The sequence below is a fragment of the Narcine bancroftii genome, chromosome 1 (genome assembly GCF_036971445.1).
Source record: "Narcine bancroftii isolate sNarBan1 chromosome 1, sNarBan1.hap1, whole genome shotgun sequence".
Taxonomy (NCBI): Eukaryota; Metazoa; Chordata; class Chondrichthyes; order Torpediniformes; family Narcinidae; genus Narcine; species Narcine bancroftii.
Window position 1 is genome coordinate 477,192,845 of NC_091469.1, and position 20,014 is coordinate 477,212,858.

At 41.3% G+C, this 20,014-nt stretch overlaps 1 protein-coding gene across 19 annotated transcripts in view; it reads left to right on the forward strand.

The window, feature by feature from the left end:
* kmt2ca (lysine (K)-specific methyltransferase 2Ca) overlaps positions 1-20,014 on the forward strand; it is a 495,715-nt gene that overhangs the window by 212,799 nt on the left and 262,902 nt on the right. For all 19 annotated transcript variants that reach the window (XM_069914823.1, XM_069914812.1, XM_069914813.1 and 16 more), the window contains 2 exons: positions 7,837-7,961; positions 14,244-14,350. In XM_069914823.1, the coding sequence (XP_069770924.1) occupies positions 7,837-7,961; positions 14,244-14,350 (232 nt within the window). The remainder of the gene's footprint in view (positions 1-7,836; positions 7,962-14,243; positions 14,351-20,014) is intronic.

The following is a 20,014-nucleotide window of genomic DNA, read 5'->3' on the forward strand; positions in this document are numbered from 1 at the left end:
TTAAAATTGAATGTACATTTAAGGAAGTGCAATTGCAAGAGGAAAGCTGGTGGTAATTGTGGATTTTAGGAGATTAGTCAGGGTTTGTGCATTGGGAGTTGTTTGAAATTCTGAGTGCTACAAGATTTCATATGGTATGATTGAGGCCAACCAGAATAACAGCGATACATTGTGGATGTGTTGTGGTCACATATTACCTTCGTCAGAATCGGGGCCGGGTGATGAATCTCAGATGCAGGAGGAGGAGAGCGAGAAAGTGTCAGGATCACCTGTATGGCAGTGAGCCAATGAGGAAGTCAAAGAAATTTAGTTGGGTGGTGTTTGGGGATTTAAAAATACAACGTTGTGACAAGTGAACAATAAAAAGAAAGTCGACTTCATGATGTGCATAAGGAAACAAGTGAGTGTATTCTTTATTTGTTGAAAGTTGTAGTAATCAGTGTCATTACAGATGCAATTAAGGTCAGCCACCACACCACAAGTAAATCTGACAAGGTCATTATTCCATTAGATTGACCAGGAATGATAGTGGGATGTCTGAAAATGGGAAAGGAAACAGTGATAATTATGAAAATAGAATTGTAGTTCTCTTCTCTGCCTCCTCTTTTACTTAGTTCTCTCCTCTTTTACTTTTTCTCTCCTCTTTTACTTGTAGTTCTCTCTTCTCTACCTCCTCTTTTACTTAGAACAGTGACACTGTTCTACTTGTGTTCTAGTGATCTGCAGATGTGATTTCAAGTGCTTTGTAATTTAAATTGTTTACTTTTTCAATATTTTATTTACAATTTTAAATCGTATGACATTAGTTTAATATATCGATACAAACATTATATAATTGAATAATAATAATCAACCTTTAGCTGCGGAAACTGAGACATCCAGCGGAGCAGGTTGGGAGATTAAATTTTAATACCAAGAGTTTTTAAATATGGGCTCCATACTTTTACCAAAAGATGATATTTATCCCTCAAATTAACAGCAGTACGCACTCCAAGGAGAACCATGGGCAATCATTCGCTCTGTATAGATGCATCACCACCTGCTATTATGTTGCCTTCAATAGTTGATGGAAATACTTACCAAGGTCATTGGCCTACGGATGGTAAGCCATAGTGTGAATAGTTTTAGTGCCCAGATTAGTGGGAGCTTGAAACAACGCTGACTCAAACTGAGACCCTCGATCTGTTGTAATAGTTAAATTGTGGAATCCAACAATTCACAAAACCCCTAGCAACTATCTCCGCAGATATGTCAGTGACAGGAATGGTCTCCTGCCACCTGATAGTCTGGTCTTCACAAGTGAGTGGAAAAATATATCCTTGAAGTGGCAGAAGCATCCTGGCCCAATCTAGGTGCACTTGGTTCCTGGAAATGGGAATCTGGAACAACAAAATCCCCCAGCTTGGATTTTGTGTGTCTGGAGACTTTAGAGTGTTGACACAGCAAGTAGATCCTTGCCCATAATCCAACATTCCATTTAACATGAGGCCAGATAAAAACGTTCTATAACTAGTTTGATACTCTTCTACCAGGATGCGATAGATTGCGAAGAGACTCATAATCTCCTCCTACCTCTTAGCCGCCACCACAAAAGGCCTAGGCCTTCCTGTAGAAAAATTGCAGACTAACTTTTCACCTGATTTAGATCAGAGTTGATCCGGCAATTGCGGATGAGATCGGAATCGGTGTGCTATGGCGGTGAAATTGATAGCAGTAGTTGTATGGAAGGCGTTATTGTTGCTCCCAGACAGGGCGTCATCGACCACAGTGTTAATTTTTCCTCTGTTGCGAATGAAGTCCAAATGCTGAATCTCTCTGGGGGACTGGAGATGTGTCCTTGTACTTGCAGTATGCGTAAGAGGTTGCTGGTCTGTATAAATGGTGAAAGGACGACCTTCCAATAAAAAGTGGAAATGCTTCACTGCGAGATAGATGGCCAAGAGTACTATACTTTGCCTGGGCCGGTGACGGCTTGACTGAAAAAAAAGCATAGGTTCCAATTGCCCATGGACTCGTTGTTTAATCGTGCTCCCACAGTACTGACAGATGCATCTGTGGGAAGAGAGAGCAAGGTGTTGGGCTTTTAATGTACAAGCATCGTGGCATTCACAAGCGCAGTTGACACATCATTGAAAGCACACACAGCATCATCTCCCAAAGTTAATGGTCTTTTGGATATGAGCTTATCGGATCCTTTTAGTAGCCCATTAAGGGGCAATAAAAATGTTGCAGCATTTGGCAATAAAAACTCATATTGCCTAAAAAAAAACTGTCCCAATGTAACAGGTTTAGGAAATTTTCAAATCTGTTGCACTTTCGATTAATCGGGCAAAATACCATGCTGCCTAACTCTTTGTTCCAAAATAAAAGATCAGCGGCACCAAAACCACATTTACTGGGATTGATCACCATGCGGAAACTCATCAAACCTCTGAAACAATGAGATAAGGTGGCACTTGTACTCCTCCTCATCCACACTTGCAACCATGACAACCCCAAGTTTAGCTTCCAACTGCATATTACTCCATTTGAAAATGGAGCCTTTGATCCAGTGCAATAACAATGCCAATTAAAGCTCTCAAAAGATTCTTCTAAAAACTTCTTTCCAGATATTCACAATTAAGTGAAAATTTTAAGATGCCTTGAGAAGTGCACTCTTTGAAATGTTAGTCAAGGCTTGTAGTGGACTGGTTACAAAACAAGCAATCACCTGAGTCCCCACTGGCAGCACATGGGAGATCTGCTAATTAATAGTAAATATTTAGGGGCTTTGAATTTCATTATCTTGTTGCAAATTTGTTAAGTGCCACAGCTGCAATGATTCATTAAAGGTTGATGTGAATAAATTAGAATAATTTTTGCATTATAAACATGCAGTATGATTTTATATTTCAGTCATAATTATACATTCTTTCACAGAATGGCAATGTTAGAGGCGATGTGGCGTGCACCAATCTAATGATATCAACTTTTTTGTTGAAAATACATGTTTTAGTTTTATGATTGATCATGGCCAAACTGTAAAAAAAAATTTTTTTTAAATCAGGTGAAAACAATAACTTGGGGAGGGAGGTTATTTCATGGTGATTTTTTTTTAAAAACCACATGGCTCAGTAGGACTAGAAAAGGCCTAATAAAATAATTTATTACCCAATTACCTATGGTTGATAGAAAAGGCATCTAAGTAATGCTTGTTAATTTAAAATGATTAAACATTAATAAATTATTTTTAAATACACAATTAAAAAAATGCCAATATATTTAAATTAACTGATTAGGACAAGTGAAATTGCACCATTAGACTCCTAAACTTATATTCCTCTCCTTTGAAATTGCGATGCTATACCAGTTCAAGGACCAACCTGGTGCTGGTTCAGTGAAGAAATACCCAAATTTTGGCTCTGTCACTGAATTCAGAGGTCTGAAATTATAAGTAAACTGATTTTGGACTTTAGGGGGGAAGCCCTGATCATTCCAATGATCATTGGGAAGCAGAGCTGGAGAGGGTGAGCAAATTTAAATTCTTGCGAGTCCCATCTCGGAGGACCTTTCCTGGACACAACATAAGGATGTCATCCTGAAGAAAGTACATCAGTGCCTCTACTTTCTCAGGAGTTTGCAGAGGTTTAGTATGACATTGAAAACATGGTCAAAATTCCACAGATGCATAGTGGAATGTGTGCTCCACTGCACCCTGATATGGTGGCACCAATACCTCTGAGTGGAAAGCAAATGATAGTGGACGCAGCCCAGTACATCGTAGGCAAGAAAATCTACTTGGAATGCTGCTGTTGGAGAACAGCAACAATCATCAAGGATCCACATCACTCACGACGTGCTCTTTTCTCACTGCTCCCATCTGGAAGGAGGTATAGATGCCTCAAGACCCATACCACTAGGATCAGGAACAGTTGCTCCTCCTGCACCATTAGACTCCTAAACAACAAACTCAATCAAAGTCTAATATCAGGACTCTTACTTTGGACATTTTTATTTTATTACTAGCAGGATACCTGTTGTTGCCGGGAAATAAAACACTCAGTTGTTGACTACATGGCTGATACAAAATATCCAAAAAGACTTCATGGAAATTTTGTATAAATATATTTTTTCAAACACAACATTTATACTCTTTGGAACAGCGGTACACAGTTCAATCAAAGTTGACTTCTGACAAAAAATAGACAAACAATTCTCAGCTAATAACTTCATAACAGACAATGCTCTTAGTGTTTCCATCTCATTCATTTACATAAAGATTATTCGGGCTTCCAACATCTGAAATACAACATAGAACTGCCCATAGGAAAAGCAGGGCTCTTCCATTTGCAGTACATCTACCTTCAGCTTCTGACCTTAGAATTTGTTGATGCTCAGGCCTATGGGAAATTGAAGTTTCTTGAATTCAAATGGGCATATCAGTGGGAATGATAGGAATTCTCAGAATGAGTGCATCTTCTCACTTGCCACATCCAGAAAGTATTGCTGCCTCAATAACACAGCATACGCTTTGTAACAGCCAGTCTTGTTCCATTGTACAGGTGTGACAGATCCAAGTTACGAAGGAACATGATTGGCGCTCCTACTTTTAGATTGAGACAATGTGGTGGGACACCTGGAAGTTCCAGTGAATTTAGAAACTCTAGTTGACCACTTGAATCTGTTTAGGAACTGTGTCAACTGACTTGTAGCAGTGAGCATTACTAAGTAGCTGTTGATGGCATTGACAGCATTGTTCTTTGGAGCTAATATTGTTCTTTTACACAACTACCTGTGATTCTGGTAGTTTTCAGAAAGGTTTGGGAAGACCTTTGCTTTCAGTTCATCAACAGGTGATACTTTTATACTGATTGGTCCTATGCCCATATTGAACTGGGTTTCGCCACTTGTTTTTATCCTGAATGTACATTGATGCACAGCACGTAACTAATTGAGGTGACCCTGGCGCAAGTTCAATTTTTAAAAATTTTTTTAACTTTATGACTGTAAAGGTTAAATTCAATGTGGTCATGACATTCATCATCAAATGTTACCACAATTATAGTAAACAGAAATGCAAGTCAGTGCTAGTAAATACTTGTATAATAAACACTAATGCAAGTCAGTGCAAGCTGGTCAAAAAACACTTGAACTTTATATGACCTTAAAGGTTAAATTCAATGTGGTCATGACATTCAACATTAAATGTTACCCTTCCTGAACCTTGTTGAACATTTTTAGAGTGCTCCACATTGATTTGCATGAAGAGGAGGCAAATAAGCAGACATGCACAAATACATATTAGATTTAATATTTATTTTCTGTATTGCACAGTCAGTTTACATTTCTTTCTTTGTTTATGTTTCTTTTATATCACCTTTATTTTTGCACTACTGATATGTAGCAGGTTCCGGACTGGTCAGTACTTGAAGGGAACACCGTCTAGGAACACCAGGTGCTATAGGTTTCTGTGAAGGGTGCTAGACAAAGTGGCAACTCTGTCTTTTTGTAGACAAAAGTTAAAGAATTTCATGTATGTTACATTCTAAATGTAGTATAATGTGACAATAATGGAACCTTTACCTTTAGAAGTTCTGCCTGATCTGCAGGAAAATGAATCTTGGAGTTGTACATGATGTTATGTTTGTACACCTCCAATAAATCTGAACTTTGATATTAATATAAATATCAACGAACTAGTAAGATGAATGAGACTAGGGCAGAAAATATCCCATAGTCACAAATAAATTGAATTTGGTTGAAAACCAAAATTCTGTGACGATCATTATATTTTAAGTTTAGAAAAATTTTCTCACTTAATTTTGAGAACATATCATTAACTCCAAGATCATATCAAATAAAGCTGAAGGTTTAATTTTCTGCTTTATAAGATACATTCTAATTTTATAAAAGGGGAATTTTACTATTTTCTATAACTATTGTTACGAGGCCAGAGGACCCAGCAGTAATAAATATTCACCAAGACAAATGATTATTTAAACAAAAGTTGCTTTTAATTATCTTTAAACATGAAAACAAGATCACACTTTAACTTATCACTGTTCACTTAACTAACCTAACTTATCCCCGTTCTTATTCTAAGCGCTTGTGTATGTAAGTTTAGCAAAGTTCTTTGATTCACAGTCCAATCTCACTTCTCATTGCTCCAAGTTTACTGGTTGCAGGATAGTCTTACACCGTGCACAGAATTTAACATTTATGAAGTTTATCAAGCTTTGATGCTTGAAAGGTAAATGGCTACCACTCAGGAAGGTTCTTGTTGGTTTTAGAGAAGAGAGAGATTTGTTGTTCGCTGGACACCCATAACTGATTCCGTTTAATCAGCCACTTCAGTGTCTTGCCGAAGAAACTTTCCCCATCAGGGTTTTCCAGATGAAAATCTCTTTCTTTCAGGTCACCATAGAGTTCCTTTTTGTCTCCCTTATTTCAAGTGAAACATTAGGCAGCCAGCTTTCTCCTCTTGTATGGACCACAAGGGCTTTGACCAGGCTGAACTAAGCACTCACAGCCCATCTTCAAAATGGGGTTTTTCCACAAGCTTGCCAGGTTCCAGTCTCAGCTGCTGCTACTGAACTCTAGCACTGCATATCTCTCACTCACACACACACACACACACACACACACACACACACACACACACACACACACACAAAGCCTGTTTGACTCCCTCTGCTTGCAAAACCAACATGATCCTCTTAGAACAGCAAACAGCACTCCCAGACAGCCTGCGGCCCCGGGCCTACTCCTCCGAGTTCTTTCATCTGTTGCTTCTCAAAACAACAATCCATTAGTGAAGTTTCTTGGGCACTCTCCAAAGGTTTTGTAAGGGCTCTTGGAGATAGCCTGTCTAGCTTGAGTAGAGCTCCAGTATTTTAAATGAGATCTGTTTTGAAGTCTTTTTACACTAAAAAACCTGCCCCAATTCATCTCCCAAAAATATATCTAATCTGTCACACTATGTTGATAAGAGAGTTGCTAGTATATTTCAAGTCTGGAGTCTAGAGCAGGTATCGCATCAGACAATGCACTATTGGAAAATAATTTGTTGTTCAGGAGGGTGGAAATAGTCTTTTGACGTAGCCTAAATCTTGGCTGCAGTGGAAATGCCCCATTTGTACCAATAAGCTAAATTAGACAAGTGTGCTCACTTATTAATTAGCTTGTGGCTTTAAAGATCTGGTTCTGTGTTGACAGCAAGATACTATAGATTATGCCTTAATTGCTGTAACATTTCCATCGAAGTAAAACACACAGTACATCATTCATTGTGTATGACCGTCGCAACATGATATTTACTGGTAATAAAGTTGACCTATGTGTAAAATGTAATTTTGGTATTTTAGTTCGTGATCATTTTTTTCCCTGCTGTGCTTTTATTTCATGCGACATGAGAAAGAAAAACAGAATTGACCAAGATTGATTATGAAAACTCTTAATTAATGAGTTCCTGAGGAAAAAAAATGAAGGTGACACTTTCCACCACACATTACATTTTTAAAAATATTAGTTGCACTCCAGTTTATTGATTGAGCAAGTTCAGGAAGAGGGTGCTATGATGTTCAAAAGCAATGCATTTGGTCCACAGGCTGAATAATTGTCACATTAGCTGACATATGGAAGAATTGTATCCAATGTAAGTTATTTTAAAACTTAATCACTTCACGTTAGGGCCAGTGGTACATTGTCAACAGTTCACAATGTCAAACTTCAAGATTCCACGTTTCAACTCTAAATTGTTTCATTAATGTGTTGCTGAGTCCCAAGGCAGAAAATTGGTTTTGATACAAATGGAGCCAAACATATTTATTTGCCTGAAATGTGTTCATTTTGTACTAGGTCTCCTTCCCAGCCTGCACCTACTATAGTTCCATCTGAAGAACAAATATGTAGATTTTGGGATGAACTCAGTCAAGTTGGCCTTCCTGATGGTGTTGATGTTCAGACCTTATTTGAACCTTCAGGTATGAAAAACAAATTGATTTGTTACTTTTTCGCAGAAAGTCTAATTCCCTTTATTGAATACAGATCAACATCTAGATAAGTCCATTGTGTGTCACAATTGTTCTCAATTGTCCTTCCTGGATCAGTGCTTTCAAATTTGTGGAATGTAGAAAGAAATTAAATATTTATCCAACTGTTTGAAAAGTATATTGGTCATTCAACTTTTATTTATGATGTTGAAATGATATTTATCATTTATTTATGAGGGGAGGCACGGTTGGCATAGCGGTTAGCGCAATGCCTTTATAGCGCCAGCGATAGGGACCAGGGTTTGAATCCTGAATCCTATGCTGTCTGTAGCGAATTTGTACATTCTTCCCATATCGACATGGGTTTTTCCCCATGGGCTCTGGTTTCCTCCCACCATTTGAAATGTACCGGGGGTGTAGGTTAATTAGGTGTAATTTGGGCGGTATGGACTCATAGGCTGAAATGGCCTGTTACCGTGCTCTATGTCTATATTTTTTAAAAGTTAAATTAAAAAATTTTAATTTAATGATTAAATCATGATTAATTTTGAAAAGTTCCTTCCAATAACATACGAGATTATTAGGTTAATTGGTCACAGGTATATTTGGGCAGCGTGGGCTGTTACCTTGCTGTTTCTCTCAGTTTAAAATAAAATGAGATCTGCGGTTGGCCTGTGGTATTTGCAATATATTGAGACTTATGATAGTTTGACATTTTGTGGAGAGTGATTAATCAATGTTTTTTGTTTCTCTAAAAAATGTTTCCATTGTACAAGAAATATGATCTACTTTTATTATAAGATGTTTGACACTTATGTTCAACACTGTACTATTTATAAACTGGCCTTGGTTGGATGTATTCATGGAGAAGAAAAGAAGATGCATTGAAACCTTAACTGTCCTATCAATTTGCACAGCAACCTTGAAGGATCTATGGACTTAAACCCCAAGATCTCTCTGTTTCTCCATATTGTTGAGGATACTGCCAATAACTTCGTACACTGCCTTCAGGTTCGATCTTCCAAAGTACATCACTCCACACTTCTGTGGAATGAACTCTGTCTGCCACTTCTCTGCCCATCTTTGCACCCAGCGATGTCCCATTGTAGCCTATGACAACCCTCTATTATCCACAACACCTCCAACCTTTGTGCCACTTGTAAATATGCTTCCACACTCTTCCACTTCCTTATTCAAGTCGATATGTGTTCTTATTTCAGATTTTTAGCATCTGCAGATTTTTTCTGACTTTAACTTCCAGAAGAAATTTATATTCCTTTCAGTCCTCATTGATTAACACCTCAGCATTAGACTTTACAAGTTTAGAAACATAATCCCTTCAGCTACCCCTTCAAACCTGAGCGATTACCTTTCTTCCATCATGACTCAAGATAGATAATGTTAATGTTAGTATTGTCGTGAACTTGGTACAGTGTACATAGGCACTGAAATTCTTGCTGCAACTGAACAGACTCTTAATTTAAAAGAAAAACTACAAGGATAACAAAAAAGATAGTAACAGATCTGACCAGTTCCCTTCCACCATCATCCTCCACTGTCTAGGTAGAACTTGTATCCTCCCTCCTTAGGCTCATGCTACTTTCTCCAAATCCAAAGTGTTATGGATGCTTGTGCAGTTCCCAGTTATGCCTGTCTTTTAATTGTTTGTGTGGACCAGCCGATGCTTATGCTTCAAGCATCTCCTCAAATCTTTCTCCGTTACATTGACAATTACATTGGTGCTGCCTCCTACATTCAACTTTGCTCCCAACTTCTATCTTGACCTCAAATTCACTTGGTCCATCCCTGGTAACTCCTCTTTCCTGATCTCTCTGTCTCCATTTCAGGAGACAAACTATTTACAGAATCTTCTATAAACCTATTGACTCCAATGGTTATTTTGACCACACCTCTTCCCACCCTTATTGCCCGTAAGGATTCTGTTTCTTTCTCTCAATTCTTCCATTTTAACCGTGTCTACTCTCAGGATGAGGCTTTCTATATAAGCACATTTGAGATGTCCTCATTCTTCAGAAAATGTGGCTTCCCCTGGACTCAGCCCTCACCTGCATTTCCCCTATTTCCCACACATCTGTCCAGACCCCTTCCCCTCCACCCACCACCCCGTCCATTGATGTAACAAGACAGATTCCCAACATGTCACCAACCTCCCCTTCAGTCTCTGCATCCAACATATTCTCTGCAGTTTTCACCACCTACAATAGGATCCCACCACTAGATATACCTGCCTCTGCCTCTCTGCTTTTCTTAAGGATTGCTCCCTCCACGACTCCCATGTCCACTTATCCACCAATTGCATCCCTGCCCCAGTCCCGACCCCTGTGATCACAAGAAATGTGATACGTGTACTTGCACCTCCTCCCTTGCCACTATTTTGTGCCCCAAACAGTCCTTCCAAGCAAAGTAATCCTTCACCCGTGATCATTTGGTGTTCCTGATATGGCCTCCTGTACATCTGGACGCAGATTAGGCGATCACTTTGTTGCGCACTTGATTGTGTCTGCTGCAACAGTAAGGGCCAACCAGTGTACAACCACATTAGTTCCACATACCATTGCTAAAATAACATGTCTGTCCATGGCCTTGAACACTGCCATGTCGAACAACACCTTGTTTTCTGTCCCGGCAGTCTTCAACCAGACAGCATCAATACTGACCTCCAATTTCTGTTAACCTCTCCCTTTTCTCTCATCCATTTGCTTCCCTTCATCCAACTCCCAACTCTATTCCTTTCTTAGTTCTCTGCCCTCTTCCCCATTACTTCTGCTTATTTCTCTTCTCTCTCCCACCGGAATCCTTCTATTACCTGTTAGCCTGTGGCCTCCCACCTTTCCCTCCTTTTTACTTGGGAGACTGCCTGATTTTCGGCATCCCTGATGAAGGGCTCAGGCCTGAAATGTTGGCTGCCTTTTGCTTTCTATGAATAATGCATGGCCTGCTGAGTTTCTCCAGTATTTTTGAGTATTGCACCTGACAGCAGCCTCTGTAGATTTCGAGTTTACTCTGAAAACAAATACAATGTAAAAAGGTCAATAATTTTGAAAAAAAAACATAATAGTGCATAAGGTGTTTTTGGAGCAATCCCTGCTTAGTTGTAACAAACAGAGGTTTAAAGCCAATAGAAGTTGGAAACTTCTTAAACCTGGAAGTACTGGATTTTTGTATCTTCTTCTGGAAATTGCCAGAGGTTGTGACCGGGGCGATGGGGGTCTTTTTTGATGTTGGCTAACTTCACCTCACATAGATGCATTCAATGGATGGGAGATTGAACCCTCTGATGGACCTGTGGCGACCCCCAATTGCGGAGATCGGGGCGGCACATCGCACGGCAGCAGACGCGGACAGAAATCACTAAAGCGACTCCCAGGACAACGAACAAGCGGGGGTGGAAACTGGGACAGCATCAGGCCACTAGCCCTAAAGTGGCGTTGGGTCAAAGCTGCCCGGCTAACTCGGCAGAAACAGGCTGGGGAAGAAGGGCATTCGTATGCATGGATGTTCCCGCCCGCTGTTGTTATTCATATAGATGATTCAGTCAATCAGCAAAAACGGCGGGAACTTGAAAAGTATAAAAGCAGCCTTTCCAGCCCTAATAAAGGAGTGAGCTTAACCTGCCACACTGTGTGTATGTGTTTCTTTGTATTGGTCGGCTACAATTGGTGACCCCAATGGTTTAGAAGGAATCTAAACCTAGCGATGGAGAACGAAGCAGCAGTCGGCCTGAAGTTCCCGACCTTCTGGACAGTTCGATCGGCAAGTGGTTTGACCAGGCGGAGGCTCAGGTCCAGATCCAGGGCATCACAGCAGAGACCACCCAGTACTACCATGTGGTCAGCGCTTGGATCCACAGATTGCAGACAGAGTGGCCAACTTTATCCACAGGCCACCATCGGAAGGCACTTACACTGCCTTCAAACAGCTATTAACCAAGACGTTTGGACTCACACGGTGAGTCCAAGGAGCACGTTTGCTCCACCTGGATGGGCTTGAAGACAGATCCCCAACGGGACTCATCAAAGAGATGCTGGCCCTTCTGGGAGATGTGCAGCCTGGCATCATGTTCGAGCAGGCGTTCCTGGAACAGATGCCTGAAGACATCCAATTGCTCCTGGCGGATGCGGATTTCACCGACCCCCAGAAAGTTGCAGCAAGGGCAGACATTCTGTGGAAACAGAAACAGAAGTGCTTGGCTACCGTGGGGCTCGTAAAGAAGTCCTGCAATCAGTCCTGAGCAGTCCCAAGCAAAGAACAGCAACAAGAGGCAGGAGCGAGTCCAGCGACAGATGGTGCTTCTACCACCGGAGATAGGGCACCGAGGCCCTCCGATGCCAGTCCCCCTGCAAATTCCAGGGAAACGACAAGGCCAGACGTCGCTGATGGCCACAACGGCTGGCCACCAAGAGAGCCTCCTGTACATCTGGGACTACTTGTCCGTCAGACGCTTCCTGGTGGATACAGGAGCAGAGGTCAGCGTGATACCCCTGACAGGGTTGGACACTAGGCGCAGGCTAGCGGGATCCACGTTGAGGGCTGCCAACAACAGCAGAATACGGACCTATGGCACTCGTAGGGCCGAGCTGCAGTTTGGGGGCAGTCACTTCTCATGGGAGTTCACGCTGGCCAACCACTCCTCGGAGCATATTTCCTGCGAACCCACAACCTCCTAGTGGACTTTAAGGGTAAACGACTCTTCCACACCGAGACCTACCAGACCATCTCACTGAGGGGCACTAGGTTCCGGCAATGCACCTGGACTCTGTCCATCCACCAAGACTATGGTCCGGTGGTGGCCAGCAAGTACGTGTGGCATGGATTGCAGAGATGACTCCGGGGGTAGGCCAAGTTCCAAACAGCCAAAGTGCAGCAGCATACCAAGGTTTCCCCACAGCCTTTCGAGCCAACGGAATGTAGGTTTGACCACATTCACATGGACATGCTGGGACCCTTTCCAGTCTCTCAGGGTTTCCGCTACCTGTTCACAGTGATTGACCGCTTCACCCGGTGGCCAGAAGCAATCCCCCTGGCCGACACATCCACCAGATCCTGCCAAAGCACCCCTCTCGTCCTGGATTGCAAGATTTTGACTTCTGAACGAGGCGCACAGTTCACCTCCAGTTTGTGGACTGACATTGCCAACCCGTGGGGCGCTCAGCAACACCATTGACAGCATACCACCCGCAAGCCAACAGCATGGTGGAGCGTTTCCACACGCACATTAAGACCACCCTTATGACCAGACTCAAGGGCCCCAACTGGGTGGAGGAGCTACCATGGGCACTACTGGGCATGCAAACGGCGCCGAAAGAAGTCCTCCACGCATCCTCCGCTGAACTCGTTTATGGAGTCCCCCTCATGGTTCCCGGGGATTTCGTTCCCCAGGCCAGAGGACAGCAGGAGGAGACAACCACCTTCCTGGACAGGCTGTGCAAAAAGATCGGTAACCTGCCTCTGATCCCACCCTCCAGACACAAACAAGCCAAGTCCAACATCCCCAAAGAACTCAAGGACTGTGAGTACGTGTTTGTACTCAGAGGACCCCACCGTTCACCACTGCAGAACCCATACGAAGGTCCCTTTCAAGTCATCCGGAACAACCTTCGAGCTGGACATCGCTGGTGAGCCAAAGGTCTTCACTATAGATAGACTCAAGCCTGCCCACACATCCCCAGCAGAACTTGTGGAGACACCAACACCCGACACAGAGGCAGACCACAAAAGACTTTGGGGACTATACCTATGGACACTATAGACTGTAACACTGGTTCTGGGGAGGGGGATCATGTGGCGGCCCTCAATTGCGGAGATCGGGCTGGCACATCGTGCGGCAGCAGATGTGGACAGAGATCGCTAAAGTGACTCCCAGGACAACAAACTGGCGTTGATCAAGCTGCCCAGCTAACTCAGCAGAAACAGGCTGGGGAAGAAAGGCTGTTCCCGCCCGCTGTTGTTATTCATATGGATGACTCAGTCAATCAGCAAAAGTGGCGGGAACTTGAAAAGTATAAAAGTAGCCTTTCCGGCCCTAATAAAGGAGTGATCTTAACCTGTCACACTGTGTGTGTGTGTGTGTTTTTTTGTATTGGTCGGCTACAGACCTGGATATATTTGTTAACTTCTGGATTCTATTTCTAGATCAGAAATTAGATCTGCAAAAAGGTAGTTTAACAGTATTTTGGGAATTGAGTTTGTTCAAGAAATGAATTATTCCAAATGTTCTGTCATTATTTTTCATATACCTTAATCTGTTAACAGGCCACTGTTGGGTCCATCATTGTTGTGCAGCATGGTCTTCTGGAGTGTGTCAGAAGGAACAGATACTGATGAATGTCGACAAAGCTGTTCTCTCAGGGAATACAAAGGTAAGTCAAAACCAGGAAGAAGTAAAAATAAACAATTTTACTGAATTATAACCTTGGAACAGCTGCAGCAGTTGTTCTAAAATAGCCCTGCTTTCTATCACGAAGGGGAGGGAATAGTTCTAATAATTAAACTACAATAAAATCCCCATTATCTTTCACCTATGGAGATCGCAGATGCCAGAAATGCCAATTTTCCGGTTGATTGAGACTCTCTCTTCCAATGCCTAACTTACACACCTGCATTAAGAACACGCCATTTAAAAGACAGAAGACAGTGCAAAATTTAAAATAATTTTGAAAAAAAAACCAATATTGTAGCCCTTAATTATGTAAGATCCAGTTTAATCAGATAATTCCCGTAACAAAATAATTTGAACCCTGGTCTCAGCGCTGTAACAGCGTGCTAACTATTGCGCTAACAATGCTGCCATCATAATTAACCCCCACTCCCTTGCTAATAAACTTAATACTAATAAAAATAAAGGCTCTTACTAGGCAGCAATAGGGAGACATTTTGGGAGAATAGCCCCCTCGGCCTGCTCTTCATCCTGGGTGCCACCATTTTATTCCAAGGCAACTTTATTGAAACTTTACTCAAACAGCTGCTGCAAGTGTGCTCCGCTGGCTGAATGTTTGCTCCCACCTGCACCAAGGCAACCTGGCTCACCCCACACACAAGTCAGGCCCTCGATGCACCTTCCTTGAGCTGGCAATTCAACTCACCTGCTCACAAGTGTCCTGGTTGGGCCCTCTGTGCACCTATCTCGCTGTGATAACCCGACTCACCTCCACACAAGTTTCCTGGTCAGGCTCTCAGCGCAATTTCCTCGCGCTGCTAACCCAGCTCACCTCTATAGAAGTCGCAATAGTGAAAAAAATGCACACGCATTGAGGGGTATTACTAGTTCAGCGGGGCAAACCTGCAAGTGTCCAACGAAGTCTCAGCGGTCCCCCTTGGGGTCAAACCACCAAGTCGTATCCGTGTGATCGATCAATTTATTTATTTTTTTCTTCGTGTTTTTGCTAGTTATTTGAGTTTCCTGTTGATTGAATTCCAGATGATGGGAATTTTCCTGTACCTGCTGCATGTGAGTGTTTGGGTGCGTAAGTTAGGATGTATCATGTTTCTGGAGCTTCAAAATTTTAAGGTGTTAAACAAATTTTCCTCCTTGTACTACTTTGATTTATGAAAGTTAAAATGGTGAGCATTTTACTTAATTCAAATATGTAAGATCCCAAGGAGAATTGAATGTTTTCACTACTGAGAGAGTTCTGAATGTGTCCCTACAAGGGGAGGATCATTTAAAACGGAGGAATTTATTATTTCTTGATGTCCAAGCTCTCTGCTCTTTTCCATTCTATTTCCTATTCAGTTGCTGTTGTTACCCATTCAAAGTTGTCATTCCCATTCCAGCTGAGATAAGTAACTTGGTGTATAATTGGGGCAGCAGTCTCTTTGCCATCAAAGACCAGATGTTAGATCATAGAAAATAATTCAACTCAATAAATAATAAAGCAAATCTTGGCATTTTAAAATATCAACAAAAAAGAGATGCATGCTTCCTCTACCTAGTTTGAGTAGTAATTCTTTTGAAACCTGAGTGTGGAAGGGTTAATAAATTATATTTGGTTAATTTTTAATTAATACTTTGGTTTGGTGAATGGTGAAGGATTATAAATTACAGGAATGGCCAATATTTTAACGTCCTTCATGTGTATCCTTGATTAGGTATCATCTGTAGCACAGTTTCTTCAGATGATTGAAATGAAATTAAGGCAACTGTTCAGTGGAGAATACTGAAATGTATCAAGCGTGTGTGATTTTCTGGAGAGGTTAAAAATGTTGGATTTGTTTGCAGAACAAATAGTCTTAAAGTATTGTGTATTGTGTTCAATTCTAGTTTAATTATTGGAAGGATGTGTTAGCTTTAGGAAGGTGCCTGGATTGGAGAAGGTTCAGTGAGCTAGGGCTTTTCACCTTGGAGTAACGGAAGATGAGAAGCAAGTTAATTATGGTATATAAGATTGAGGGGCATACATAGAGTAGACAGCCACCAGTTTTCTCTCCACAGGGCAGCAAAGGGCAATACCAGAGGACATCTGTTTGAAGTGATTGGAGGAAAATTTTAAAGGAGATGTTAAAGGTAATTTTTATTTTACAAGAAGACCAGCTGGTACTTGTAAAGCACTGCCCAGGTGTAGTGGTAGAGGCTGATATAATAGAAGCATTTAAATGGCATGTGGATGGATGAAAAATGGACTGTGATGGAGGGTAGGGTTAGATTGATCATGGAGCAGGTTTATATAGGTTGGCAAACATTGGGCCTGTACTATGTGGTATTGTTCCTACATTCTGACAGAAATGATGAAAGTAGGATTTCATAGTGGTGTTTTGAGAGGTTATGATAATGGTAAAATTTCCATCTGTAGAATGATCAATCAGAGAACAGTTTCACCATGCTCTTTGAAAGTTGGAAGTGAGCTGAGAATTAATCAAACACTCATTTGTTTTGATGTGAATGTATTCCCTGGAAGAGTGGTGAAAGTAGATTTTGAATGGGAATTAGGTCAGTATTTAAGAGGGTGGAATATGCATTTTCAGAAAATCAACACAGGCAGGGTAGACTATATATTTGCAGTTATTGTGCAGAGATGAGAAATACTTCAGGACAAATTTCATTCAAGGACAAATCTGCCTCTATTGCCCATATCATTCTTTAGTGGGTTTTTTTACTGTGTTGCACATTGTTAGTAATGTTCTGTTGTGAGATGCAAGTAAGGAAGCAAATGAAAAGGTGATGGCTTCCAGCTACGTGACAATAAATCAGTTGGGTTCAAAATGTGCTATTCGCATTGCATGGAGAGTTTGTAGGAACAAATGGTACAGGGGTTTGTTTCATACACCCTTGGGCTATTTGGGGGTTAGGCAGAAAGTTCTTTGTTTCACAGTCCAATCATTCACTTCTCACTTCTCCAAGTTCACTGGTCGATATCAGGCAATTCTCATAATATGCACCGAAATGAACATTTATGAATCTTAACCAGGCTCTGGTATTTAAAGTTAAAGGGTTACTGCTCAGAAAGATTCTTGTTGGTTTCAGTGAGAAATTTGTTGCTCATTGGACACACACAAACTGATTTCCTCCATTCAGTCCACTTCATTGCCTTGCTCCATCATGGGTTTTCCAAATGATAACCTTCTCTTCCAGGTCACCACAGAGTTTCTCTTGTTTCCCATATTTCAGGAGAAACACTCTAGTCAGCCATTTCCTCTTGTAAGGACTACAAGGGTTTTGAGCAGGCTGAACTCTAGAACTCACAACCTGTCTTCAAAATGGGTTTTTCAACAAGCCTGCCAGCTTTCCATTTTGCAGCCTCAACTGCTACTGTAGGAACTGACCTCTCTCTGAGTAGAATCCTGTTTGTTTTTTTCCTCCCTCTGCGTGTAAAAACCAAAAAACAAGGCTCCAAACCCAATCTTTGAAAGATCTTATCAGTACTTCTGAGCCTGGACTTTATTGCCCATACACAATCGATCGGCCTTCTTCATTGCTTCTGCAAAGCCAACTGGAGCCTCTGCAAAGCTGTTGTATTTTAAAAGAGATGTCTTTTGTGAAGTGTTACTCTGTGAAGTGACCTACACTAAACCCCCACAATCTATCTCTTTTAAAGACATATTTATCCATAACCGTACTATGGATAATATATAATAATGTGTAATTGTGTTTACCATAGTATATTAATTTATCAGTCCCACCCTGTAAGGAAAATAGTTTTCTTATGAAGGTACAGTATATATTTCCATTTTTTTGTATCTGAGAAACCTACTCTGTGGTTAATATTTTGTATGCAAAACATTAAGTTCTTCATGAGTATGCTTTCATGGTAGTTTTTGTCACAGATTAATTATCGAAATATACTGTAACTTTATTTGCATTAAATTATTTGATACACTTTTATGTAGGGGCACAAGCAATAGATCATCCAACCACTCAGCAGTTTAATAAACCAGCAGGATGTTGTCACAGTCATGAAGATAAATACATAATACGCCAAAAAAAATTTATACGGTTGGCACTCTATTTTTCCCAAATGCAAATCTGTTCTTGAGGATGTGTTGCACCTTTGCAGATCACAGCAACATGAGTTGTAAATTTTCATTTTATAAATCCTCATTTTGTAGAGAAATGGCAGATGGCATTTAATCTGCACAAGTATGAAGTTTTGGACTTTGGGAGGTCAAATGTAAGGTGAATGTCTACAGTAAAGGGTAGGGCTCTTAAAAGCATTGATACACAGAAGGATCTCTGTGATACATTACAGAAATATTTCCTGCTTGATGTAGCTATGATATACACTAACACACAGATAAAACCAAAAGGGCAAAAAAATCTGCTGATCTCCCAAAGTCACTTGCTCTACTGAAAGCAAGGTGGAAAAATTAATGTCAGTGAGGCAAAATGGACACATCTATGAGTGTTTATAAAGTGAAGAATTATAACTTGTGCTGCTAAGCTTTGTGAGCAGCGACGTGGATCTGTTCTGGTTCGCCTATCGTAGCAACAGACATATGGCGTTCCAGTTCGCCTAAAGTGGCAACAGATCAGAGGTGGAGAGGGTGAACAAATTAAGTTCTTAGGAGTCACTATCTTGGAGGATCTGATTAAGTGTGTGGTTCAGGAGTCTGATGGTGGAGGGGTGGCAACTGTTCCTGAACCTGGTGGTTAGAGACTGTGGCTATACCTCTTTCCTTACGGCAGCAGTGAGAACAGAGCAGTCCAGGGTAGTTTGGATCCTTGATGATTGCTGCTACTCCCCGATGGCATTGTTCCATTTAAATTTTCTCAATGGTGGGAAGAGATTTGTCCGTGATGTACTGGGCTATATCCACTACCTTCTGCAGGGCTTGCAGCTCAGAGGTATTGACGCCGCCATACCAGGCTTTGATGCAGCCAATCAGCACACTTTCCATTACACATCTGTAGGAAATAGAAGGTATTGCAACAATGTGTGATGCACCATGACAAGTCAGTGGAGACGTTTGCACCTAGGAACTAAAGATGTGAATTGAGAAGCGATCTCCACTCCTTTTCCAGAAATCAATAGCCAGCTCCTTGGTCCTGCAGATATTGTGGGAAAGGTTGTGATCTTGGAATCAAGCCACCAGTTTTCCTCTCTCCTTTTGTACTCCAACTCATCAATGTTAGAGATTCTGCCTATGATGGTGGTATTATCTGCAAATTGATGGGCTGGAATGGTGTTTGCCATGGGGATACAGAGAATATAGAAGAGGGCTTATTCACAGCCTTGTGGCCCTATAAATGAAGATGATCGTGGAGGAGGTACTGTAACCAGTCCTCACTGATACGAGTGCAGAATGGGAAGTCGTGTATTCAGTTCCAGAGGGGATGCCGAGTCCAGGGTTACAAACATTGAAGATGAGTTTGTTTGGTACTTTTGTATCGAAAGCAGGGCTATAAATCGATAAAATAGTCATCTGACATATGAACACGCACACATACTCGAACATATGTGTCGTTGTCCTGATATTCAGAGGCTATGCGTAGAGCCAAGGAGATGGCATCTGCCATCTTTTTAATTTTTAAATTTAGACATACACAGCTTGGTAACAGGCCCCTTTGACTCATGAGCCCGTGTCCCCCC